Below are 27,923 nucleotides of genomic sequence, written 5' to 3' on the forward strand. Positions count from 1 at the left end.
CAACACCCCAGCATTTCCCCCTTGTTACAATTTCATAGAAATTGAGTGATCCAGTGCAAAGAAGAGATTTTGAAAATAAGTGTTTAGGATTAATAGTGCCTATTTATTTTTTCTTCAGCAGAGGCGGAAAATTAATGTTCTTTTACAGAGAATTCCAAGATGACCTTCCGTCTTAAAATAGCTGCCATCTCTTACTGTTCTCAGTGGGTGTGAAGCTCTAAGTTACTATTAGTAAAGATCCCTTGTTTCAAAATGGTGATTATTTCCCACTGTCCCCAACAAGCATGAAGTCAAGCTGCCATCAGGAAGAATGGTGGCTCTGTGAGTTAGTAGCCACCATCCTCAATGAGGGCATCTTGGCTTCACCCTCAGTGGGAACAATGGCAGGCAGTAGACATTTGAAAGAGAGCATCTTTCTGATAGCAACCTGCAGCTTCACACCCACTGAGAATAGTAAGAAATGGCAACCCTCATTTTGAAAGAGGGCGGATTGTGAAGGACACGGGCTAATCTGTATTAATTTATGAATACTCTATGTTTTATATGAATGATTGTTGAATGAAATAGGTACTTGGTAGCTATACTAGGTTAATGGGAACTGAATGCATAGGTTAGTTCATTTTAACACTAGGCTGTTCAATAAACAGTCGAACACAAGACAATGAGTGCAAATAAGCTACAAAAACAGCACAAGAAGGCTGAGCAATTAACTGTAAATATCCCACTTACAGGCTCCAGCCAAGAGTTACATTGCTGTTCTGCCAAGGCTGGAACCTAAAGATCAAAAGGACACTAAAAACAGTTAAAGTGACTCTCTAGAGAGAAAGAGGTGTGAGTTGTCGGGGATGCTTACACGGAGCAGTCCAAAACAGAGACCGATTCTGTGAGAGGGTCTGACTAAGTTGTGCTATCTGGCTACCATCAGGGGAATGGTAGTCTAGACAGGCATTTGGACTGTTTAGTGGGCTCAAATTCTCTCTCTTATGCAGAGCGATGTTCCTATTGTTAAAGATAAGCAATACATTGTTTCTGAGAAGGTCACTGTATATTAATTGCTCGTCAAAGCCCTGAAGGAAAGACCTGCAGGGTTCAGTAAATTAGGCCTACTGAGTGAGAGGGCTGTGCACTTGGAGAGACTGAGAGGGGTTCCAGGTGCAGTTAAAAAGGTAACTGTGACACAGGTCTTCATGGAATTCTCTGTAGAAGAATACTGTATTTCAGCCTCTGCTGAAGAAAAATATTTCAGTTATGAAAAAACAAACAAGAAATGACTTACTCCTACATACATTTCTTCAAATGTAGGCAATGCATGAGATTTCAACATTTTAACTATATGGGAGGTTTACTCCATGATTAAGACCATTCAGGACCCCAAAAAAACCCAAAGCGAAGATTCTTAAAGGACCCATTTTAAATTTAACTTGTAAACTAATTAAATTACTTACTTGTAGATTCTCAGAAACAGTATTCTGTACTAAACAAGTGTTGGAATTTAGGGGAGTATACACTGTACTCTTCAGATATAAGAAAGTGGCTGAATCCCTACTTTTAAGTGCAAAACTGAATTCAACCTTAATAATGGAACCACCTGCACCTATATTCATAAGAATAGATTCCTGACTGATCTGCAGATTATGTAAGATTCCACAAATACAATGCAGGAGCCAGTTATGCTACAGCAGGCTGCAAGGCAATTTTGCTCACATAAATTTCCACTCTCTTTGCATCATTAAAACAGCAATTCATCAGAGACCGCGCTATTAGTATTACTACGTCTTACGCTCCTAAAGCTCAGGCTTCAGAGTTTCAGCAGGACACCTGCAGTGATCAGGAAGGGAGTCCCCCTCTCCCCCAGTGTATTCTTGGAGGTTTAGGATTTTTTTTTTTTTAAATCTTCTTCTGAAGTATCAGAGATGGCCATAGCTGGAGATGGGACATTAAGCAGGATAGGCCAGGGGCCCAAGGAGGCATTGAGCATTCTGTCTCTCAGGTACTTGGGCTGGCTGATTCTTGTTCGAATGCTCAGGATCTACCTGATTGCCATATATGGGGCTGGGAAAGAATCTTCCACCAGGTCAGATTGCAAAGGAAGTTGAAAACCCCCCAAGATCACTGCTAGTATGTGGATGTGTGTCACTTGCTTGCTTAATCGCTTACAAACCATTGCAGGGGCCTCAAGCACTGGTGCACCTCAGTCTCTCCTACCCTCTGCCTGTGGCACATAATAGTCTAGTCTTCTCTGGGCTGTAATACTGTGCTCTAATTTCGGTTGTTGGGTGGTGGTGGCGGCCTGTAATGTACAGAAGGACAGACTAGGTGATCTGGTGATCCCTTCTGGCCTCACGCTCTCTGCCTCATGTACAAAAAAAACTAGAGTTTTGGCCTCTACTCTATCACCTAGCCAAAATAAGGAGCTGAAAGTGCAAACATTTTCATTATAGCCTCTCCCCTGGGAAGAACAGGTGGGCTGTTTTACTGAAGACCATGAACATATATATTGTTCACTAATATCAAAATTTTCAAACTTGGCTGTCTAGAGGTAGGCTCTGTGACAGGGCACTGTTAGTAGCTATAAACTACCTGGTCACTTAGAATTCCGTGGTCACCAGATGTAATTAAGAGTAGGAGGGACTTAGGTAGTTTGGGGTTAGAAGAGTAGAAAATAACACTTGCACCTGTTGGGAGCCTTATGAAGATAATTGGCTCACCATCTTGATAGCTCTGAGAAGAAAGCCAGCCATATAAAAGGCTAAGCCAGAGAGCAGGAAAGGGGCTCTACATAACTGAGGCGGTGTTGTGATGTATCTGCAGCACCAACAGCAATAAAGAGACACTTGGTTGAGGTACCTGCTGGAATTAACCATGTTGCTTAGTTCACAAAGAGGGCTTACCAGCTATGGTTTCCAGGAACTGAAGGGGGAGCTCATTCACAGGCCCCTAAATTTATATTTAGAATCTAAATGAAAGTGGCCTGATTTTTAGAAGTGCCGAGTCCCCAGAATGAATACTTTTTTCCTTGGTTTTCAATAGGATGATCATATGAAACATGTGCATGAAGGCAGTATGGCTGATGGAAATGAGGGTCTAGAACTGGAAATTACCAGTTACTGAGATGGGAAAAAAAAACAACAACTTCAAGAGCTTAATTCGCTCAAATAGGAGGGAATGGATAATTTCCATCCCAGAACACTGAAAGAACTGGCATGAGATTGATTTATTAAAAAAAACTTTGCTACTAGATTAGCAATCTATTCAGGGAGAATATGACTGGAGAATAGTTAATGTCATACTTACATTTTTTTAAAAGTGATTTGGAAAATTACAGGTCTGTTAAATTAACCTTAGGAGTATGTCAGGCTTTAAAACAAATTGTGAAGAAAAGAATAATTAAATTAACGGAAATAAATGGTAAAGGGAATAGAATGCCTCACAGGTTTACCAAACGTAGATCATGCCAAACTAACCTGATTTACTACTTTGAGAAAAATAACTGATTTTTTTAGATAATGGAAAAGCAGTAGATTTAATATACTTGGACTTCAACACAGCATTTGATGTGGTATCACATGGGAAATTAGTTTAATTAGGGAAAATGCGGATCAGTACAAGAACTGTAAGGTGGATAAGGAAATGGCTAAGGGGAGGAAGCAACAGGTTATCCTGAAAAGCGAATTATCAGACTGAAAGTAGGTTACTTGTGGAACTCCTCAAAGATTAGTTTTGAGACCAATCTTATTCCTATTTATGACCTTGGCACAAAAAAATAGAAGTGTGCTAATGAAATTTGCTGCTGATAAAGTTGGGAGGCATTGTCAATACAGAGGAGAATTGGAATATTATACATGGGGATCTGGATGTTCTTGAAGACTGGACTGGCAGAAATGGAATGAAACTCAAACAGTAGAAAGTGCAAGATCGTTGTACTTAGGATCTAATAAGAACTTCTGCTGGCAGCTCATCAGCTTAAAGTGATGAAGAAGAGAGACCTAAGTGCAAGTGTCAGTCACAATATAACTATGAACCACCGCATAAGTCAGCTGTGAAATGCAGTTGTGAAAAAGGCGATATTAATATGTTTTCATGCAGGGCATTTCTAGTAGAGATAGAGAAGAATTAATGCCATCGTACAAGGTACTGGTAAGACCTCATTTGGAATACTGTGTACAGTTCTGGTCACCCATGTTCAAGAAAGATTAATTTAAACCAAAACAGGTGCCGAGAAGACCTGCTAGGATGACCAGAAGAATGGAGGGCCTATCTTTTGATAGGAGATTAAAGAGTTTGGCTTGTTTAGTCCAACAAAAAGAAGGCTGAGAGGGGATATGACCGCTTTTTATAAATACATTACATGGTAAATACAGGGGAGGGAGAAAAACTATTTAAGCTCAAGGACAATGTTGGCACAAGAACAAATGGATATAAACTGGTCATGAAAAAATTCAAGCTGGGAAATTACAAGGTTTCTAACCATCAGAGGGGTGAGGTTCTGGAATAGCCTTCCAATAGGAGTTGTAGGGGTAAACAACTTACTTAGCTTTAAGACAACTAGACACATTTATGAGTGTGACTGTATGAGGGGGGCAGCTTACGATGGTAGTAGGGCAGGACTCCGAAGCCCTGGGTCTCACTTCGGGTTTATGCCATATGTTCTTAAAAGCTTATTCTTCAGGGTTTCAGCCAGAGACTTGCAGGGGTCAGGAAGGGATTTCCCTCCCCTACAATGTATTCTGGTTTTTGGCTGTTGTTTATCATCTCCTTCCTCTGAAATATCAGGATGGACACAGATGGAGATGGTACAGGGCTCTGTGGTGGCACCGGACATTCTCTCTCTCAGGTGCATGGCTGGCTGGTTCTTGCTCATGGTCTCACTGATTGCCACATGTGGGGTGGGGAAGGACTTTTTCTCCAGATCATATGGGCAGTGATCTTGGGTTTTTTTCCACCTTCCTCTTCAGTGTGTGTGTGCAGGTTACTTGCCAGGATGATCTGGGTATATCTTGCTTAATCATTTCAGGAGCCCTCAAGCACTGGTGCACCTTGCTCCATTCTATTCTCTGCATATAACAGTCTAGTCTTCAGTGGGCTGTAATACTTTGGTTTAATTTCGGGTGTTGGGTTTAGTGTGCAGGTGCTGGATAGTGCTGGTGTCCTGTGATATACACAAGGTCAGACTAAACAATCTGGCGGTCTCTTCTGGCCTTAAAGTCTATGACTTACAAATCCCAGTAAATTCAATGGGACATCTTTGTAAATTATGCCTCACTTAGGTGCCTAAATAGGAAATTGGGTATCTAATTTTAGGCCTCAGATTTGAAAATTTTAACCTATAATTTTAATGAAAGGACACAGTGATAAAAATTGACTGCAGACATTTCTGTCCTTTATCCTGAAAGAAAATGAGAGTCATAATGACATTTCATGTGTGGAAAGAAGATACTATTGGAAATGGAGATATTCAGAAAGCAACAACCAATTGGCAAAATAACAAATACTGACTCTAGAGGCAGAGAGTAGACTCTAGTCTTAATCGGTGCACAGATACAACAACTGAATACGTAATAAAGGAAGATGTATTTATAATTCATTAAATAATTAATATTTAAAATTGGTGTACATAATCATGCTCTATATATTTAAACAAAAAAATTAAGTCCTTTTTATTTTTTATATAATCATGAAGATGTACCTCACAAGAAAGCATTAATGGAAAAAACTGTCTTACCTTGTGCAGGTGTTCAAGAGCCAGTACAATTTCTCCAATGTATATCTGCACCTCATTTTCTGTAAATCTCTCTCTTTGAGAAAGGTGAGTAAAAAGTTCTCCTCCATTTATATAGTCTATAAATAAAAACAGATAATCTAGTAATTTTACTTTCTTTTAAAAGCTTTTTTAAAAATTATTTTGACATATTACCATTTCTTGAAAAAAACAACAAGTGTTCTGAACTAGATGCTTTTATTGTATTTTAATAATATTTTACATGTACGTATACAGGTTATTATACATACATATACAGCACTTGAAATCCCTGGAGGAAGGACTATGAGAAACTTTATAAAGTTTAAAATCCAAGGCCCAAAATTAAAGTTTCCCTTAAGTAGACTTTTCACACAGCAGTTCAGTAACAGCAAAAACCTATTTATCTCACAAGTACAAAAGGCAAATTACAAAGAATTTTCTTTTTAAAGAGTCAGTCTTTCATTTATTTACCAAGAGGCTTAGAAAAGGAATACAAGACCTACAAACATCACATTTATGCACACTTATAAAAGAGGGAAGAACAACAAGGGAGCAGAATCTTCAGTTAACTTTATACGACATAAGCAGTGCAAAATTATGTAGCACAAAGCAGGCTCAAAGAGTCTGGAGACAGCCAGTGAAGAATTCCCCCTATGCAGGAGAAAATTCTGCTGAAGTATCAGAGGAACTTTCTCCTCATGTACCATCACCACCCCCTTTTGCACTGTGCAGGCATGGAACACGGTATTTTGGACAGGAGGTGTTCCAAAACTGGGAAGGGAAGGAAAGGGTGTAGTAGCAGAGTTCTCCGAAGGCGTAAGGCTCCCTGAGGAACAATCACATCCTCATCGGTTTATGTGTGCTCTGAGAATGTTACTGGATCAGACACTACGGAACCCGAACCATCAAAAAAGAAAATCTGCTGGTGGCATCTGACTCAGATGATGAAAATGAACACGTGTTGGTCTGCACTGCTTTGGATGGTTATTGAGCAGAACGTGTCACCAGCATGGACGCATGTCCTCTGGAATGGTGGTTGAAGCATGAAGGGATATATGAATCTTTAGCACATCTGGCATGTAAATATCTTGCGACACCAGCTACAACAGTGCCATGAGAACACGTATTCTCACTTTCAGGTGACACTGTGAAAAAGAAGCTGGCATCATGATCTCCTGCAAATGTAAACAAACTTGTCTGTCTGAGCGACTGCCTGATCAAGAAATAGGACTGAGTTGACTGTAGGCTCTAAAGTTTTACATTCTTTTATTTTTGAATGCAGTTCTTTATATTGTACATAATTCTACATTTGTAAGTTCAACTTTCATGATAAAGAGATTACACTACACTTCTTTTATTAGGTGAATTGAAAAATACTATTTCTTTTGCTTTTTTATAGTGCAAATATTTGTAATCAAAAATAAATATAAAGTGAGAACTGTACACTTTGTATTCTGTTATAATTGATCAATATATCTGAAAATGTAGAAAACATCCAAAATATTTAAATTAATGGTATTCAACTATTGTTTAACAAGTGTGATTAATTGAGCAATTAATCGCGATTAATTTTTTTATTGAGCGATTAATCGTGATTATTTTAATCGCTTGGCAGCCCTAATGTAAAGCAAGCAAAAGATACTGCTACTGCTATAGCATAATGAGAACTTACAACAGAATGCACACAAACTGTCATTAACTTGTAACTTTCAATGATACACTGTTTAACCTATCAGGAAATATGTGAGTAAACATACTGTGACCCATATGATTCTTAGAATAAGAAACAAACAACGTAAATGATTTCCTAAAAAGCAGTTTTATTTAAATAATAGGTTAGAACTCTCTTCATGTATCTAAGAACTGTCCCTGCTGAGACATTCTGCCAGCACATGGCTCTCCCCTGCTAAAGGACAGACATTGTGAAGAATGCACAAATCCCATAATGGCTGCTTCAGCACATAACTGTGAAGAGTCAGCACCCCTTTGCTCGTTAATGTAACACTTAGTGGACGTATTGTCCATTGCTTGAGGAAGTAAAGATCAAACTAATGGCTCTTAACTCCAACACGTTTATAAGCAAGCTCTTTTCCTGAGAAGCCCAGTGGCCCTGAACTGTAAAATGACCCAAATGCACTCCTCATCCAGTGTGTGATGCATCTGAAGTTATCAAGACCAATAGTGAAGGGGAATTACACAGGATGTCTCTGAGGACATCTGATTTGTCTGTCCATCACATCAATGAATTGAGAACATCTTGAGGCAGAGTGACAAACATCTGAGGGCTGTCCAGACTGGGTGTGTAAAATCTGAGACATCAGTGCTGCCTCAGCCTCATCCTGAGACAAGCAAATGGAGTTATGTCAGTGGCAGCTGCCATCAAACCCTTGAGACCCGGAAAGAAGACCACTTTCTGAGTTTGACGGGTTAGACTTTCCAAAATAAAACTGCTCTATTTTCAAAAACCTATCATCTGGGAGAAAAGCTTTTGCTCCTACTGAGTTCAAAATAGAGCCTATGAAAAGAATTCTCTGGATTGGGTAAAGATTTGATTTTTTTGAGTTCTGAAATAGACCCAGATCCAAAACAAGGGAGGCTGAAAACTCCTGTGAAGTAACAGCTCTTTGTGTGTAGCTGCCATTAGCAAACTATTGGCCAAATATAGGTCAACAACAATACCCGACTCTCTCGGATGTGCTGCTACCACAGAAAGGCACTTTAGTGCTGTGCTCAGGCCAAACGGGAAGACTTTATACAAAAATCCCATGTACTCAAATGATGCTGCTTTTCCACAATTTCAGCCCGTGCACGTCGGCGGAAGCACTCTATGTAGAAGTCCAGTCTGCTGTCTCGACCTTCAGGAGGAGTCCACCTAGAATCCTTCTTTTTGTAGTGTTGGTAGGGAGGTCTCTGTGGATTAGTATGTTGTTCAGAGGTGTGTTGGAAATATTCCTCGAGTTCGAGACGTCGAAAATAGGATTCTAGGTCACCACAGAACTCTCTGGTCACGCGATTACAGACATGAAAGTTGCGATATTACAACAAAAAAAAACTTCAAAACCAGACTCCAGCGAGAGACTGTTGAATTGGAATTCATTTGCAACTTGGATACAATTAACTTAGGCTTGAATAGAGACTGGGAGTGGCTAAGTCATTATGCAAGGTAACCTATTTCCCCTTGTTTTTTCTAACCCCCCTCCCCCCCAGACGTTCTTGTTAAACCCTGGATTTGTGCTGGAAATGGCCCACCTTGATTATCATACACATTGTAAGGAGAGTGATCACTTTAGATAAGCTATTACCAACAGGAGAGTGGGGTGGGGGGAGAGAAAACCTTTTGTAGTGGTAAACACTCATTTTTCATGCTTTGTGTGTATAAAAAGATCTTCTGTACTTTCCACAGTATGCATCCGATGAAGTAAGCTGTAGCTCACGAAAGCTTATGCTCAAATAAATTGGTTAGTCTCTAAGGTGCCACAAGTACTCCTTTTCTTTTTGCGAATACAGACTAACACGGCTGTTACTCTGAAACCTGTGTTTAAAAGGAGGGAGCAGGCTATTTTGTCTTAGGTCTGGATCTGAAAGACCGCTTTTTTGTTGCTGGCTCTGAAAAAAAGACTAAGCTTGCAGATGCTGTTGCTGACATCTCTGATATAAGGAAAAATAAGTAGACTAACAAGGGTAAAACTGTCTCTGATAGCGAAAAGAATGGGTAAGAAGGCCTCCTTCTGACCAAGGAATAAAGACCCAGTGATGGAGCAGTGGATCTAGTTTCTTTCAATTTTATTTTTTAAACAGTTCATCAGTCTTGTTGCTGAAAAGACCATCCCCTTCGAAGGGAAGATCTTCCACTTTAATTCTAGTATCCAGAACCAGTGACAAGGAACAAGGCTAGTCCTGGCTCCTTAATGCAACTGCAGATGTCAATGCTCTGGCAGAACAGTCTAAAGCATCAAATGAAGGCCTGAGCATGCTTCACAACATTCTGTTCTCCTATCAAAATAGCATTTACCAGCCTTCTGTTGTCATCTGGAAATCCTGAACAAACACAGCCATCTTTTTCCACAGATAGAATTGATAACCAGCCATCACCGCCTGGTAATTGGTCATCCTAGCAGTAAGAGAAGGGGAGGGGAATCTTTCTCCAAGTGGCATTGATCTTCCTCTCTTTGTCTGCAGCAGTCAAATGGGCTTGGCTGGACCTAAGCCTGTTACTAGCAGCAGCCAACACCAGAATTAGGCACAGGGTAATTAAAAAACCCCAGTAATTAGAGAGTTGTCATTTTAAGCCCTGAAGGATGAGGGGTCTATATTCCTTCCATTTTTTTAATATTTACTATAAACCAATCTGTATAGTCTTGTTATCCATATAAGTATCTAAATCACTTTTGTATGTTGCTCAACTCCAGGCCTCAAAGTTCTGGCAATGAATTCCACAGACTAGTATAGATTGTGTGAAAAAGTATTGTTCATGATTAGTTTTGAATTTGCCACCTTTCAATTTCACTGGAAATCCTATTTCATTATGCATTTTAACATTTTGTTTGCTTCTTAGACTTCTGCTGTACATTGAGCAGAGATCTTCAGTGAGTTATCAGCAATGATGACCAGTCTTTTTTCCAAGCTGATAAAATATAGAATTCAATCAGGTGCATGAGGAGTTCAGACTACTCCAACCATTATGAATAACTTTGAACTTACCAACATTGAACTTCATCTACCATAATGTTGCCCATTCTCTGAGCTTACATGGGTACCTCTGATTTTTCTCTGTCTTCTCTTGTCTTGACTAACCTGAAAATTTTATTCTTACTATCATCCCCTTTTCCAGATCATTACTATATTAAAAACCACCCATTTTAGTACAGCAGTGTTTCCCAACCTTTTCCAGTCTAAGGCACAATTTTTGTGGTGCACTGCTGCCCTGCATTACAATTATTATAAAAAAAAAACCACACACTTTTAATGAGAAATTTGAGCTTGCCTTGATATGCAGAGTCATTCCTGGCAGGAAATAAATGAGAGTGCAACTCAGAGCTCTTACTCCACCAATCTCAGATGCTCTCTTTGTTTGGTTTTGATGTAAGTCAGGATTGAATAAACATAACTTGAACAGATACGTTGTTGAAAATGGCAACAAAATGGAGACAGACTGGTCTGAGATTACTGTATATTCGTTTGCCACTGTCAACCAGAATAAGTCCAAAGGCATTTCGCCAAATTTAATTTTAAAAGAGGGTCCATCCTTTAATTCATCAAGTTGCTCTTGAGTCATTATTGTAAGATTCTTAACACTTTCCATTGCAGAGAAAAGCCAAGGATCCCAGAACCAGTCAAAATTATCTATATAGGTTGACAAAATATAAAATGAATTTTTCTTCCAGACTTTTTAAATGCTCAGAAATGACATTGACCAAAATACTATCACTAGGATCTGCCACTTTTCCAGAGGGAACATTTCTATGGTGTCTTGCTACTTTTTTTCACATCAGAGGGCTAATTTAGATCTAAACCCATTCAGTTTATCCATGAAGGAGAGAAGAATCTCATTTCCACCTTGCATTTTCCTGGTCAGTTCACTGAGGTGGTGAAATATATCGGCAAGGTAGGCATGGTTTGCACACCATGCCACACCAGCAATTAAGTCCGTGTATGCTGATTCCTCCAAAGCTAAAAACATTTTTAACTCTTCTTTCAGCTCATAAAAACATGAGAAAACTTTTCCATGGAAAATCCAGTGTATTTCTGTGTGCAAAAGTAAACTCTGGTGTTCTGATCCCACTTCCTCACACAACAGTGAGAAAAGGCCACATTTTAAGAACCATGATTTTATTAAGTTGACTATCTTTCCTGCTCTAACACTAAGGAAAGTTCTTCTGGCAGTGTTCTGGCCATAAGAGTGTCACGGTGCCGGAAAAAGTGGGTCACCAGCACATCTGGGTTTTGTTCTTCAGCCTTGTTTATAAACCCTTCACTTTGCCAGTCATGGGGGCAGTCCTGTCTGTGCAAACACTAAGACAATTTTTCCATTGCAATTCTCCCTCCTCAAGGTTCCTCTGCAGGTATGTGACCTGGCAGTTGTCTGAAAAATAAAACAACATTCTTTTATACTATTTCCATCAACATACCTGATGTTAGCTAAGAGTTGAGCATGACTACTGATATCTGCTGATTCATCAAGTTACAGCACAAATTTTCCTCTTGATCTGACTTTTTTCCTCAGAGCACAGTTTCAATGTCAGCTGATCTCACCAATGCGGTGACTTATATTATCTGAAAGGGGAACTTCTGCAATTTCATTGACTACATTTGCATCTAACATTACTCTCACCATTTCTTGGCATGCTAGTAAAATTAATGTTTCTTCGACTGCGTGCAGCTTTTTCGCCTTCACTACAAACTCAGCAACCAAGCAGCTTGCTTCCAATGGTTTATCAGAAACTATGACATAGCCTTTAATCATTTGCACTTGTTTTTCATTTTGATCCTTCAAATGTTCCAAAAAAATTGCCCTTGTTCGCAAGGGATAGATGTTTGCTTGTAAGGTGTCATTTTAACTTACTTGGCAAACTTGCATGGTTTGAGACTTTTGCCCCACACATAATAGTGATGAAGAGCGCAAGATGGTTCACCTGTAAACAAAAATCCAAATTGCAAACGCTCTCACAATAGTGTTGGCTTACAACTTTGACTTTATTATGTTCATGTTCAGCTTCATCACTGAAAGTAGATGTGGAGATGCCAAACTCTTTTCTTTAAATATTTGTCCATTTTCGGGTCTTCAATTTAAAATTCACCACTGTAACTTAACGGTTGATAAGAAAACATGGCTACCATGTGATACCATGTGAACAGCAAAGTGATTTGATCACAGTGTGTGTAACGCCTGTGTCACGCACGAACACCCGAAGACCAACAGTACAAAATGAAATTTGGTTATGACACTAATTAAAATGAGAATTTTTTTCTCTCCTCACAAGTGACTTTTGCAAAATTCCGTGGCACACCTGTTCATACCTGATGGCTCACCGGTTGGGAAACACTGTAAAACTGAATCTTCTGACACCCTGCTCTTACCGTTCTGTGATTAAGTCTGCCCATTTATTTCTAGTCTTTGTTTCTCTTGGACAGTTTCAGATGTATGACAATATTTTACCTTCAGACCCTTGTGAGGGACTTTGACAAAGGCCTTTTTGAAAGTCTAAGAGTAAAATTTTTCAAAGGACTTACATGACTTATTTCACCCTAAATAAACTCTCATTGAGTTTTTCTTTAGTCACTCTTATTGAAACATATAAATATTTATAATAGATCAGCAAGGCACCATCATCCTCTTCAAAAACCTTGCTGGTTCAATCCTATTGTATCATGATCTGTTAGGTGTTCTATTATTCTATTTTTCATTATTGCTTCAACCAGTTTACCCAGTACAGAAGTAAGGGTTACGGTCTTGTAATTCCAGGTCACCAATAAGTCTTCTTTAACTACAGGCAATATTTGCTACCCTTCATCCCTCTGGTTTAATAGCGGATTTTAAAAGAGAGACTCCATATTTTTGCAAGCAACTCATCACTTAATTCTTTCAGAACTTTTGGGTATGCACCATCTGGGCCTGATTGGTAAACGTAACTGTTTTTTTCTTTAGACATCTCAGTCTCTGAGAGTACTTAATCTTTTTTTTTTTAAATCAGAAAAGAGTTGGTCCAAGCTAGATATCTCCCCAAAATCCTATGTCATGAAGACTGATACAAAGAAATTATTTAGGTTTTCAGCCGTGTCTTTATCTTCTTTAATTGCTTCCTTTACAGTACCCTTTTCTGTTCGCTCCCTCTGGTGGTCCAATAGACCCACCAATTCTTGTAAGTTTCCTGTTTCTAATATACTTCAGAGAATTCTTGTGTGTTATACTTTTAATCATGTTCTTTAAATTCCATAATAGGATTCCTAAATTTCTTTTTTAAAATCATGAAAATGTCTGACCACACTCCAAACACCTTATTCCATGTAGTTAAACTGGAACATGTGCAGTGTCTCTTGACAAGCAGCCTTTCTGCTATTTGAACATCTTCCCTTCTCCTGGTTTTCCTTTTATTCACAGCTCACAATAAAGTAAGTGATTTAAAGACACTCCCTGCTTCCTCACATCCTCACTCCCAAATATGCACAGACAGTACACAAATATGGTGTACTATCTCTGCATGTTTGAGAGTGAGGATGTGAGGAACATTTCCCAAGTGAGTATGTTCATTCATATGATTATATCAAACTCACATAAATAAGAGTTCTTTCCCAAATATTCAAGGAAGCACAAACAGTTTGCTTGAAATTTTTCAGAAAAGCAAACAGATGACATGCAGTCACGGTTAAATCAAAAAGTGAGTCAAAATTTCCTAAAAGTTCAATAAAATGTATTTCCATGATTTGTCCGTCTTCTCAGGTTTGTCATAGCATTACAGAATTATGACACAGGGGAGTCATGGATAACAAACAAACAAAAACAAAACATATATGAGCAGAGTATTGAAGCTGAAACACAACAAACAAGTGCTAGATTCACAAAAGATTTTGGTGCTTAACTGCCTCTTTAGGCCCCTAAATCCCAGAATCAGGCCCCAGTGAGATTCACAAAACCCTATTTAGCTGCCGCCAAACCTCATAGACACCTAAACTCACTTGGTAACTAAATGTGGTAAAAGTTCCCTGGGCACCCATGTTTCTGCCTGCACGCATGCAGACTGTTGCCCTGCACTATGTTCTGGGTGCCTAAGCCCCACTGCAATGCAGAAACCAGGGGAAGATAGGCATTTCTCTGCCTAAGTCACCTTTGGGACCCAATCTGATAAGTGTGCTCAGACTTCACATACTGGATCAGGCCCTATAGGTGAACTAACACAAGGGGGGGGGGGGAACAGAATACCAAATAATGGGAAATAATAATAAATAAAAATTAATAATCAACTTCAATCATGACAACCACTTACCTAAAATGAGATGAAGTTTTGTGTCTGTCTGGAAAGCATAGTGCAATGTGACCAAAAATGGTGATTGCCTAATATGTTCCAGTACTTGTCGTTCCGTCCTTGTATGCTCTGTTGTTTTGGCTTTTTGAATTATTGTTGCTTTTTTCAATACTTTCATGGCATACAGCTTTCCGTTATCATGGCCACTTATTTTCCGCACTAGAAATACTTTTCCATAAGCTTAAAAAAAAAGGGAAGAAGGGAAATTGAGATGTACAATTAATCGAAGAGAAATAGCATGAGTTTAAATTGATCATATGGTCAAATATACGTATGTTCTACAAATATATGTTTTTTAAAAAGCGCACACACAGTTTTCAGTGCTGTTTCTTGAAAAGCACTTTAATAGTTTTCTTCAGTTCTACATTAAAAACTGTATAAATGCTAAAATGCTTTGAGCCAGATTCTGCCTTCTCTTACATAACTCCTTTTAAATCAGTGGAATCAAACCGGCAGAAAACAAGTATATCAGAGAGAATAATCAAACCCTCTCTCTTACAAGTGGGGCGGGGTAGCACCACCTAGGAAGGTTGCCCCACATGTCGCATTATAACACTTGTTTTCATTTGCAAATAACTTTGGTAAACTTTAACCATTTGGGACGAAATTTTCCAAGTCAGGTGTCTGTCTCAGGCTAGGTATTTCTGAACATTTCAAACAAAATGGTTCAGCTTTTTCAGAGAACAAGGCTAGAGAATAAATACTGTGGCAAACTGCCGGCACTACTTTGATGGGTCTCGCGCTTTCTCTTCTTGGGGAGGGTTCAGGGCACAGTTTCTTACCCCTGAACTGGGGTATTAACTGCCCCACTAGTGTCCTAGAGGAGGGGAGTGGAGAGGGAGGGACCCAGGCCAACCCTCTACTCTGGGTCCCAGCTCAGGGGCCCTAGGGATAGTGGTAAACCACTTGAACTAGCCATTCCTTCCCCTGGGCTACTTCCCTCTCCTGCCCTTCAGCTTGTGGAGCTTCCTGCCCTCCCTCTGCACAAACCAAGTGTCCCTTTACCTAGGGTCTTGGTCTTCTTAGCCCACAGCAGCACTTCTCCAAACTCTCCTCTGCTTCCCTCCAAACTGCTCTCTGCTCCAACATCAATCCACTCTGCTTCAACTCCTCCAAACTGCTCTCTACTCCAACACCAATCCACTCTGCTTCAACTCCTTTCCTTGTCTGATTGAAGCAGGGGGGGTTTATCAGGTGACTGGCTTCAGGTTCTCTAATTGGCTTCAGGTGCTTTAATTCATCTATAGCAAACTTTCTTCCCTCTACAGGGAATAAAGCTCCATTCTAACACTCTCCTGCTGCCCTCTGGCCATGCTGTATCATAATACATTGTTCTGCCCATGGTAAAAGATTCTGTCAACCTTTTCTTTGAACAGATATTTTTATTTAACTACTGAAAAACATATTTGAAATGGTGTTTTTGTGCAATTTTAGTTGAATTCCAATTTTCATCTAAATGGATTTTCATTTTGTTTTGCATGTGTTTAGTTATTTTTCTAAGGAAAACCAATCATTAGAATATGTTGATTTCCAACAGAATATAGCCATTACACTAAAGTTGGTACTTTTGCTAACCAAGAGGATATACTATATCTATACACATTTGTTAATTTACACAGATTCTTAACTTTTATTCTTTTTCATTATGTTAGAAAACTGTGAATGACATTTATTAGATGATTAACGTTTTTTTAACTGTTATTTGTGTCAAGCTACATCCGGATAGAAACTGGAATTCATTAAAAATGCACACAAACATTTTAAAATGTTTTAATTAAATAAAACTACTTTGAATGTGCTGGATACATACGGGGAATAAAAGTAAAATTTATCAAAACATGTTTTGCATTTAAAACTGATTGTTTAAACAAAGGAAGTATGATCTGTAGTTAGTGAACTGAATTGATTGTTTTGGGTCACCATGTCCTTCAAGATTTTAGAGCTAGTAAATCTCAACCTCTCATGCTTCTTTTTTATTTAAAGATTAGTAGGGGAAAACAAACTTTCCTGTTTTTTCAACTCCCGATTTCTTAACTTTGAATGAATTAGTCAAATAGAATATTTTCTTCATTTCAGTTTATCTGCCCCTGCAGAAGAGGCTACTGCTGTCAAAAGTAGGTTTAGCACTTCAACTAACTCAGGCTCCAGGTGCTCAGCTAGGGACTTGCACCAGGTTCAGTGGCTTAACTCTCTAAAATAGTGATTCCCAAACTTGTTCTGCCGCTTGTGCAGGGAAAGCCCCTGCCGGGCCGGGCCAGTTTGTTTACCTATCGCGTCCGCAGGTTCGGCTGATCGTGGCTCCCACTGGCCGCGGTTCACTGCTCCAGGCCAATGGGGTCTGCGGGAAGCGGCAGCCAGCATGTCCCTCGGCCCGCGCTGCTTCCAGCAGCTCCCATTGGCCTGGAGCAGCAGCCACTGGGAGCCGCGATTGGCCGAACCTGCGGACTCGGCATGTAAACAAACAGGCCCAGCCTGGCCTTTCCCTGCATAAGCGGCAGAACAAGTTTGGGAACCACTACTCTAAAACTTTGGTAGCAAACAAGTACTACTTGAATATTATTTAAATAATTTTAATATAATTTTATTACATTTAGGTCATAATTTCAAAATTTAAATAGGTTTACTTTTTTAAAGGAAGTATATTTAATATAAATAGATTTTTTTACCCACCTTGCTCACTGGCAAGTATGTCTCATCTCTCTCTAGTGCTGGTCTACACAGAGGATGACAACCTGCTATTGCTTTCAGTTACTCCATTATCTCAGGTGACAGAGGTCTGTCATCAACACAGCTGATTAACCAGGAAGGTATCAATTTGATGACACATGACAGAATTTATTTTTTCAGTTTGCTTTTTTAAAAACCTAGGAAATTACACACGCACACACAAAACCTGTGTTAAAAGAACATTGTTAATATTGTAAAGTCAAGGATTCTGAACTTAGGAAATACCAGAATTAAGGTTGCATATGCATTATAATACAAACTTTAATTACAAGATCACATACTGTTTTTTTCCACAGGACCCCTACCTCATTTATTACTATGAGTCCTGTGAGCTCAGCACTTCTGTAAATCAAACCACAGGGTACAGGTATGCAGAAAATGAGCTGTACACTGTTAGTGACCACCTCTGAAAAATTTGGTTTAGGCCATGTCCACACTACAGGGACTCTAGTGGCATAGCTACAGCACCATAGCTATGTTGGTATAACCACATATCGTAGATACACCCTAGAGTGACAAAAGGGATTTTCCTCATCACTGTAGGAACACCACCTTATTCAGCAACGGTAGCCATGTCAATGGAAGCATTCTTCTGTCAACCTACCTGTTTCTACACCAGGGTCAACTATGACGCTCAGGGCCATGGATATTTTCACTCTATGGAGGGCTAGGAGCCCTGGTGGGGCAGCCAGTATTTCACCTTGGGTCCATGGCACACAAGGGTTATAAGATGGCAGCTCCTTCACGGAGCCATGAGCACAGGTGTATCACTGACAGTTTTTGGATGCCCCAACCCTTATTTTTCCCGTGGTAAGAGAGAGACCCTGGCACATGCATATTTGCAGTGTACCAGAGTGCAGTCCTTTTTCTTCCTCCTCCAGAAATTCTTGTTGAGGCTCTGGATGCAGTTTTCCCATTTAAACACTCTCCCTCCATTGCCCCACAAAGTCATGAGACCTCCTCATCAACTTCTTCCTGGTGCTAGCCAAATATCAATCAAGGCAGAGGGGGTTGAATGGGGAAGAAGGGGTCCTTGTAACCTGTGGGGCTCATTTTTGCACACTCATCCATTCACGTTTCCAGGCAGATTACCGGTAGGCAGCATCCACTATCTCCCTGGACTCTTTCAGGGAGCAGTGGGCACTGTTAGGGTTTTTCTGCTCTGTCCCCCATTCAGGAATCTGATTTTAAACCTGTGACCCTCACTCCCATTCCTGTCTTTTTCCATTTGTTGTCACCCAAATTTAGGAGTTTCCCCTGTTTTTTTCTACCCCCTTTACATGTGAAGAGGAGGCAGCCCTTCTGTTCAATGGATGGAGGGGATCAATCACTAAGCAGGGGAACAAATAGGCCTGTGCACTGAATGACGCAGTCGTACTGTGGAAAAAAATAGTATGTGATCAGAAAATTAAAGACTTCATCATAATGCATATACACAACAAAGACGAATTAAGGTTTCAAAGGCAACCTTAATTTTGGCATTTCCTAAAGCTTGAGTGCTTGACTTAGCAACCCTAACAATTTTCTTTTATCACCATTTTATGTGTAAAGTATTTTACCAATGTTTTCAATGTTCCAAATGTATTTTTCAATATGGTCTCTCTCTCTCTCTCTCTGCTGCTTAAGATACTAAAGAGGCAATCGAGAAAGTATTGGTAATAAATAAAAATATATATGACCTGCTTCCCAGGCCAGAGGCATCTTGACTTCCTGCCTGTTAGTTTCTGAACAGTAACTCCTCAATATAACTATAGGTGATATTGATGGGTTCTAAAGTGTTCCAAAGCCTCCTTAGACATAAGAATAACAGTGCTTTGACAAGCGAGTAGAAAAATCTCATTCTTTATTCACTTGTCAAAGGTCCAAAAAGAGTCATGCTCCCACTCTTATTGATTTTCAATGAGAGTAGGAAACGTAACTACATTAGACCCTTTTGAAAAACCCATCCTAAGTATTAAATAGAAGTTAATTTAAGGATCATGGAAAATACTCCACATTTATTGTACACAGACTAACAAAAAGTTATTTCAAATTGAAATTTAAGATTGAAAACCTACAAATTTTATAGTCTACTTAACTTAAGCACACCTTATTACAAACTATGTTAATGCATTTCCTATAAATTAATCCTTGCAGTAAAAATAGGAATAGAAGCAATTATGATTATGAATGCAGCTTATAAGTAAATATAAATTTTAGAAATGGTTTCCAAATTGCACTTATGTCATGTTAAACAAACAGAAATATAAAGATTCCCTGGCAAATAAACCCGATTCTTTAGTAACCAGACAGAGGCAGACGTAAGATTGAAGACACTGGGCCGAATTCTGATCTGAGTTACAGCAGCGTAAATCCAGAGTAACTCCATTTAAATCAGTGACGTTATTCCTGATGTACACCAGACTAACTAAAATTAGAATCCTTTTTGTACCACCACAGGGTCCTAAAATCCATTGGAACTACCACCTTGAATCAGGGCTGTAGACCTATAATTCCTTCCCTGACAAAGGCAAAGCTCACTGTAAGAGTCTCACCACTCGATAACTCTGATTTCAATCAAATTTATTTTCATTATACAGAAATATATTTTAGTCATATTTTCTGAAGTTCAATTACATGATCAAGATCCAAATTCTGTCCTTAAGAGTCTATTGTTTAGATCTCAGTACAGATCTTAATGAAATTATTTCTGAGGTAGAAACATTTAGCTGGGGATCCACCAGCATAAGAGATGCACACACACTGATTATCCTGAAATATCTGCACCTAATGTCCAGCCTAAACTGATCATCCTTTGAGGATAGGACAAGAAGCAAAGAGAACAATTTTTCTCCCTCCGCCTCTTATGTACTTGAAAACTGTTATGTCCCCACTCAGCCTTCTCTTCTCCAGACTAAACCAACCCAATTTTTTCAGTCTTCCCTCATAGGACATGTTTTCTAGACCTTTATTCATTTTTGTTGCTCTTCTCTGAATCTTCTCAAGTTTGTCCACATCTTTCCTGAAATGTGGCACCCAGAACTCATATTTAGCTTGTGAACCACTATGATCCCCAGATCACTTTCCACAGTACTCCTTCCTAGGCAGTCGTTTCCCATTTTGTAAGTGTGCAACTGATTGCTCCTTCCTAAGTGAAGTACTTGGGCATTTCTCCTCATTGAATTTCATCCTATTTACTTCAGACCATTTCTCTAGTTTGTCCAGATTTTGACTTTTAATCCTATCCTCTAAAGCACTTGCATCCCCTCCCAGCTTGCTATCGTTCCACGAACTTTATAAGTGTACTCTCTACGCCATTATCTACATCACTGCTGAAGCTATTGAACAGAACTAGACCCAGAACTGATCCCTGTGGGACCCCACTTGATATTCCCTTCCAGTTTGACTGTGAACCACAGATAACTACTCTCTGGGAATGGTTTTGCAACCAGCTATGCATCCACCTTATAGAAGCTCCATCTAGGTTGTATTTCCCTAGTTTGTTTATGAGGTCATGCGAGACAGTATCAACAGCCTTACAATAGTCAAGATATACCACATTTACCATGTTACCCCATCCACAAGGCTTGTTATCCTGTCAAAGAAAGCTACTAGTTTGGTTTGACACAATTTGTTCTTGACAAATCCACGTTGAAAGTTACTTATTGTCATCAGTTGTTAGCTGCGTGTGTGTGTTCTCTCTGCATGCAGCGCTGGCTCTGGCCAGGTAGATAGTACAGCAGACCTCAATCAAACTGCTCAAAATAACCACAGACTCTGTTCAGTAGCAAAGGCACTTGGCCAGGTTTATTGTCAACAAAGCACGGTAATAGCACCCCATAGACTCTACGGGGATACTAAGACATGTATGCTCATTGCAATGGACCAGCTCAGTGAACAGCAGGACTTGCCATTCCCCCTTAGGCTGTACAAAGACAACCCCTTTGTGACCCCTCTTTTATACACTGATACGAACAAGTTACATATTACCCCTCTGACATGGTTAGTGACCACCCTTTACCTTGTACATGTTATTTTGATCAAAACATCTCTATGCATCACCCTGTCATCCTGATCTTATCTTTAAGAGGGGTCAGCAAGTCCTTGAATCATCTTTGGGGAATGGGTTTACATCATACCCTTGTATCGGGATGTTCTGGTACTACCCTTCTGAAATGTGTTTACATTAATATTTAGTGCCTAGGAGTGCTTGTGTTTTTGCAATGCTAGCCCTGTTCTTGCCAAGTTCTTGTATCGGATAGCGAACTTGCAAGTGGGCATCTGCTTTGTAATAGGGCAGGACCTGACTTGGCCTGATTCTTGATAATTCTGCTTTATACTAGCAGAACCTGATTCTGTTTGGACCTTAGGCCTTACACTAGGCCTTTTATACAAGGCCTCATTTATCACCTTATTATTTTCTAGGTGTCTTCAAATTGATTACTAATTATCTGCTCTATTATCTTTCGGGTTACTGAAATAAAAGCTGACTAGCAAGTAATTCCCCGGGTAGTCCTTATTCCTTTTGTAGACTGGCACTATATTTGCCCTTCTCCAGTTGTCCGGAATTGCACCCATCTTCCATGACTTTTTAAAGGCAGATGTTCCTTATCTCTGCCAGCATGCAATGCAGCTTTGGGAACAAAAATGGGAAATATCTTGTCTGGTTTAAATAAAATGCAGACAAAGTTTAGATAAAACTTCTGAGTACTGTTGTAAGGCCCTTTGTTCTTGAAGAACACTGTGTAAAGAGGACCCACCTTCAATACCTGTAGCAAGAGATTCTCCTGACCACTGTTATGGCTATAAGGAAAGAGATCTTTTGGATTAGGTGAAGACAAATAAGAGGCCACAGGCTTGAATGGTGGAACTATGAGGGCTGCCAGGATGGTGATGAGGTCCCAAGGGGGCCAGAAGCCATGATGAGTGGGAACAGAAGAATCACACCTTTAAGAAATCTAACAATCAAGGGACTGGAGAAAATTGACAACTAGGGTGCAGCTGCTGGCAGGGGGAGGCAGCGAAACCACTCAAAGGCCTTGGATGGTTTATGATTTCAGTTATCTGTATGCTTGTGATGCACTGTACCACCTTGTAACCCCCAAATTCATCATTTGTATATGGCTGTGATATTTCATACAAAGTATACCTTATAAGATGCCATATGAAAGGCTGAAACTCACTGTTCTGTCAAAATGTGTATAATCATTGTATATGGAACTATGGTATTCCGCTGTATGGTTAATATTGAAATATGTTGTGTGTCCTGGAGCCACCCACAGCTAGCTCTCCAATAGCAACAAACGAGGTGACACACTGGAAGAGACAGTTGTCCAAGCACCACACAATGAGGATTGCTCAACTCTGTGACTCACCAAGGCCCACCAGGACATGTCTGGGCCAGTACCTTCCCTGGGACATGAACTAAGAATATAAAATAAGGGACAGTGACATCATGGGACCACCTCTCCCGTCCCCCACCTACTCTGAAGGCAACAAGAACAGTGGGAAGAAAAAGACTTTGAACTAAAGAGATTGGTCCCACCCTGAGAAGGAAATTCAGCCTGTGTATTAAGAGCTGTAACCTAACTACAACATCCAGTGGGGTGAGAAAAACCGTTTAATTCAAATCTTTCTTAGTCTAAAAGTTTAAGATTTAGAATGCATTTTTACTTTTAAATTTTCTTAGGTAACTATCTCTGACCTTTATGGCTACCACTTATTATTACTTAAAATCTATCTTTCTGTAGTTAATAAACTTATTTTAATGTTTTATCTTTACCAGTGAGTTTGTCTAAAGCGCTTGGGGAATTCTGCTCAGATTACAAAGGCTGGTGTGTGTCCACTGTCCTTAGACGAAGGAACTAATTAATGAGCTTGCATTGTTCAAGAGAAGGCCTTGAGCAGTGTACTAGGGTACATTTCTGGGGTGCAAGTTTGGAAGGATTTGCTGGTGTTTCTCTGTGTATAGTTCATGAGTGGCTTGGAGAATAATCATGCACCTTAGCTTTGTGTGTCTCTGTATGCTGGTGGCTGAGCAATAATAGTGTTTGGAGGAATTTGCTGCTTGTCACTGGCAAAGCATTGTGAGAGACAGCCCAGGGTGAAGAGTTAAGGGGACACAGTGGTCCCACAGTTCTAGGTTCTAGCCTGAGGGTCTCGTCACAACTCTTAGCTGTCAGAGTTAGTGAGGTGGGGGTCATCCGCAAAGCTTTTGTTCACTGTAATAGGTATTATTAATTGGGAACGGTCCAGGGAAAGTGAGGGCCACTGGCAACTCCTAGGGAAGAGGCGGATCCTCTGGTAAAAGCTCCTCCAAAAGACGTTGTTTGAGACGATGGACGTCCTTTTGCATGTGTAACAGAGGCTGTTCTTGGGGCTGGTCCATATGATGATCAGAGAATTGCCCTCTGGACTGGGGCAGAGATGCACGTTTCTGCAAGCGAGATGCACCCCACGGATCCCAGGGAAAACCCTGCAAGAAAGAATATGTCATAGGGGGCCAATATATTTCAGGCCAAGATGTTCTATCCTTGCTGGAAGAACGGCTACGCTCTGAGTGCTGATGCTTTCCCCTTGCCACTCACTTGGAAGATCTACAGAAAGTCTTTGAGGAAAAGATGAACTGGAGGACTCTGTATCAGAGTCAAAGGAAGAAGTTACTCACCTTGTGCAGTAACAATGGTTCTTCAAGGTGTCCCCCCCATGGATGCTCAGCTGTAGGTGTGTCTGCATCCCTGCGCTGCTGATCGGAGAACTTTGGTAGTAGTCTGTCCTGCCCACACGTGCGCTGCTCCCTGCCTCCAACAAGACTAGCCAGCATACATGGGCAATCCCTTCTCAGATCCTTCTCTACTGCAGAGTCAACTACTAGAACTCTGAAGTAAAGGGGAGAAGGGTGGGTTGTGGAGTACCCATAGGGACACACATCTCGAAGAACCATCATTACTGCACAAGGTGAGTAACTACTATTACTTCAAGTAATGTCCCTATGGGACTGTAGGTGACTCGCAAGCAGTGCTCACCACTGGAGGCTGGGACTTCTGAGGCAAATCTGATATGGATGATAGTACTCTGGCACTGAATTTGGTATCTGCAGCCAAATCCCCCAAGATGGCATAGTATACTGCGAGACGTAAGTACAGATGACCAGGTAGCTGCTCTGCAGATTTCTGATATAGGGATAACATTGGAGAAGGTGATGGACAAGGAGACCGACCTCATAGAACGTGTGCGTATTAAAAAAGGGTCTTAGGTTACTCAATTATTAACAGAGTTTAATACAGCCTCAGACTCACTCAGAGTCTCTGAGCTGAAATCGCTGTACCTTTTGACTTTCCTGCAATGGAGAGGAACTCAGAGATGTGGGTGGCAACCTGGGCAGCAGTGACCATGAGATGGTCGAGTTCAGGATCCTCACAAAAGGAAGCAGACTATGGACCCTGGATTTCAGAAAAGCAGACTGACTGCCTCAGGGTACTGATAGGAGGCTAGTATGAAGGTGAAAGGAGTCCAGGAGAACTGGCTGTATTTTAAAGAAGGCTTATTGAGCACAAGTGGGCAAACTATGGCTTGCGGGCCACATCCGGCCCATGGGACCCTCCTGCCCGGCCCCTGAGCTCCTGGCCCGGTGAGGTTAGCCCCTGGCCTCTCCCACGCTGTCCCCCCATCCCTGCAGCCTCAGCGCCCTGCGCCGCAACACTCTGGGCAGCCGGGCAGCACAGTTGCAGAGCTTCGGCCTGATCCGGTGCTCTAGGCGGCGCAGTTGTAGCGCCACCAGCCACTGGTGCTCTGTGCAGCACAGTAAGGGGGCACAGTAAGGAGGGCAGAGGGCAAGGGAGTTCAGGGGTGTGGTCAGGGGGTGGGAGGTATGGATAGGGGTCGGGGCGGTTAGAGGGCGTGGAACAGGGGGGCTAGATGGGGGCAGGAGTCCCAGGTGGGAAGTCAGGGGCAGACGTTCCAGGGGCGGGCAGGGGACAGGAAGAAGAGGTGTTTAGATGGGGCAGGAGTCCCGGGGGGTCCCGTCACGGGGCGAGAAGCGGGGGCGGTCAGATAGGAGGCAGGGGCCGGGCCACGCCTGGCTGTTTGGGGAGAGACAGCCTCCCCTAACTGGCCCGCCATACAATTTTGGAAACCCGATGTGGCCCTCAGGCCAAAAAGTTTGCCCACCCGTTATTGAGGGTGCAGGGACAAAACCATCCGTATGTGCAGTAAGAATAGCAAATATGGCAGGCGACCAGCTTGGCTTAACAGAGAAATCTTCACTGAGTTTACACACAAAAAGGAAGCTTACAAGAAGTGGAAACTTGGACAGATGATAGGGAGGAGCACAAAAATATTGCTCGAGCATGCAGGGGTGTAATCAGGAAGACCAAAGCACAACTGGAATTGAAGATAGCAAGGGATGTGAAGCGTAACAAGAAGAGTTTCTACAGGTATGTTAGCAACAAGGTGGTGGTCAGGGAAAGTGTGGGACCCTTACTGAACGGGGGAGGCAACTTAGTGACAGAGGATGTGGAAAAAGCTGAAGTACTCAATGCTTTTTTTGCCTGTGTCTTCACAAACCAGGTCAGCTCCCAGACTGCTGCACTGGGCAGCACAGCATGGGGAGGAGGTGACCAGCCCTCTGTGGAGAAAGAAGTGGTTCGGGACTATGTAGAAAAGCTGGACGAGCACAAGTCCATGGGGCCAGATGCGATGCATCGAGAGCACTAAAGGAGTTCGCGGATGTGATTGCAGAGCCATTGGCCATTATCTTTGAAAACTCATGGCGATCGGAGGAGGTCCCGGACGACTGGAAAAAGGCTAACATAGTGCCCATCTTTAAAAAGAGGAAGGAGAAGGATCCGGGGAGCTATGGGCCAGTCAGCCTCACCTCAGTCCCTGGAAAAATCATAGAGCAGACCCTCAAGGAATCCGTTTTGAAGCACTTGGAGGAGAGGTAGGTGATCTGGAACAGTCAACATGGATTCACCAAGGGCAAGTTATGCCTGACCAACCTGATTGCCTTCTATGATGAGATAACTGGCTCTGCAGATATGGGGAACATGGGGGACGTGATATACCTTGACCGTATCAAAAGTTTTGCTAAAGTCTCCCACAGTATTCTTGCCAGCAAGTTAAAGAAGTATGGATTGGATGAATGGACTATAAGGTGGGTAGAAAGCTGGCTAGATCGTCGGGCTCAACAGGTAATGATCAATGGCTCGATGTCTAGTTGGCAGCCGGTATCAAGCGGAGCTCCCCAGGGGTTGGTCCTGGGGCCGGTTTTGTTCAACATCTTCATTAACGATCTGAATGATGGGATAGGATTACACCCGCAGCAAGTTCGCGGATGACACTAAGATGGCAGGAGCGGTAGATAAACTGGAGGGTCAGGATAGGATCCAGAGTGACCTAGACAAATTGGAGGATTGGGCAAAAGAAATCTGATGAGGTTCAACAAGGACAAGTGCAGAATCCTGCACTTAGGACAGAAGAATCCCATGCACTACTGCAGGCTGCGGACCATTCTGCAGAAAGGGACCTGGGGCTTACAGTGGGCGAGAAGCTGGATATAAGTCAACAGTGTGCCCTTGTTGCCAAGGAGGATAGCAGCATATTGGGCTGCACTAGTAGGAGCACTGCCAGCAGATTGAGGGAAGTGATTATTCACCTCTAGTTGGCACTGGTGAGGCCACATCTGGAGTACTACATCTGTTTGAGCCCCGCACTACAGAAAGGATGTGGACAAATTGCAGAGAGTCCAGTGGTGGGCAATGAAAATTATTAGGGAGCGGGAGCACATGACTTATGAGGAGAGGCAGAGGGAACTGGGCTTATTTAGTCTGCAGAAGAGAAAAAAGAGTGAGGGGGGATTTGATAGCAACCTTCAACTACCTGAAGAGGGGTTCAAAAGAGAATGGAGCTAGGTTGTTCTTTGTGGTAGCAGATGACAGAATAAGGAGCAATGGTCTCAAGTTGCAGTGGGGGAGGTCTAGGTTGGATATTAGGAAAAACTATTTCACTAGGAGGGTGGTGAAGCACTGGAATGGGTTCCCTAGGAAGGTGGTGGAATCTCCATCCTTAGAGGTTTTTAAGGCTTGACAAAGCCCTGGCTGTGATGATTTAATTGGGGTTGGTACTGCTTTGATCAAGGGGTTGGACTAGATGACCTCCTGAGGTCTCTTCCAACTCTAATCTTCTATGATTCTATGATTTTCTGAAGGCTCTTGTTCTGTCCAAATAGAAGGCCAAGATGCTCCTCATACTGAGAGTATGGAGGATGGCTTCCATATTATCCTGATGAGATTTGGGATAAAAGCCTGGAAGCCGATTTATGTGAAATGCAGACATCAACTTGGGAGTTAACTTTGGATACGGTCTAAGCGTGACCTTGTCAGGGAAGAACACAGTGAAAGGGGGATGTGCCATCAGAGCCATTATTTCCCCAATCCTTCTTGCAGAGATGATTGCGA

At 41.4% G+C, this 27,923-nt stretch overlaps 1 protein-coding gene across 2 annotated transcripts in view; it reads right to left on the reverse strand.

The window, feature by feature from the left end:
• Positions 1–27,923, reverse strand: part of RPS6KA5 (ribosomal protein S6 kinase A5) — a 198,707-nt gene that overhangs the window by 121,747 nt on the left and 49,037 nt on the right. For both annotated transcript variants that reach the window (XM_074956117.1, XM_074956118.1), the window contains exons 3-4: positions 14,722–14,940; positions 5,723–5,838 (exon numbers count right to left, since the gene is read on the reverse strand). In XM_074956117.1, coding sequence (XP_074812218.1) covers positions 5,723–5,838; positions 14,722–14,940 — 335 coding nt within the window. The remainder of the gene's footprint in view (positions 1–5,722; positions 5,839–14,721; positions 14,941–27,923) is intronic.

This window comes from Natator depressus, chromosome 6, assembly GCF_965152275.1.
Source record: "Natator depressus isolate rNatDep1 chromosome 6, rNatDep2.hap1, whole genome shotgun sequence".
Lineage (NCBI taxonomy): Eukaryota > Metazoa > Chordata > Testudines > Cheloniidae > Natator > Natator depressus.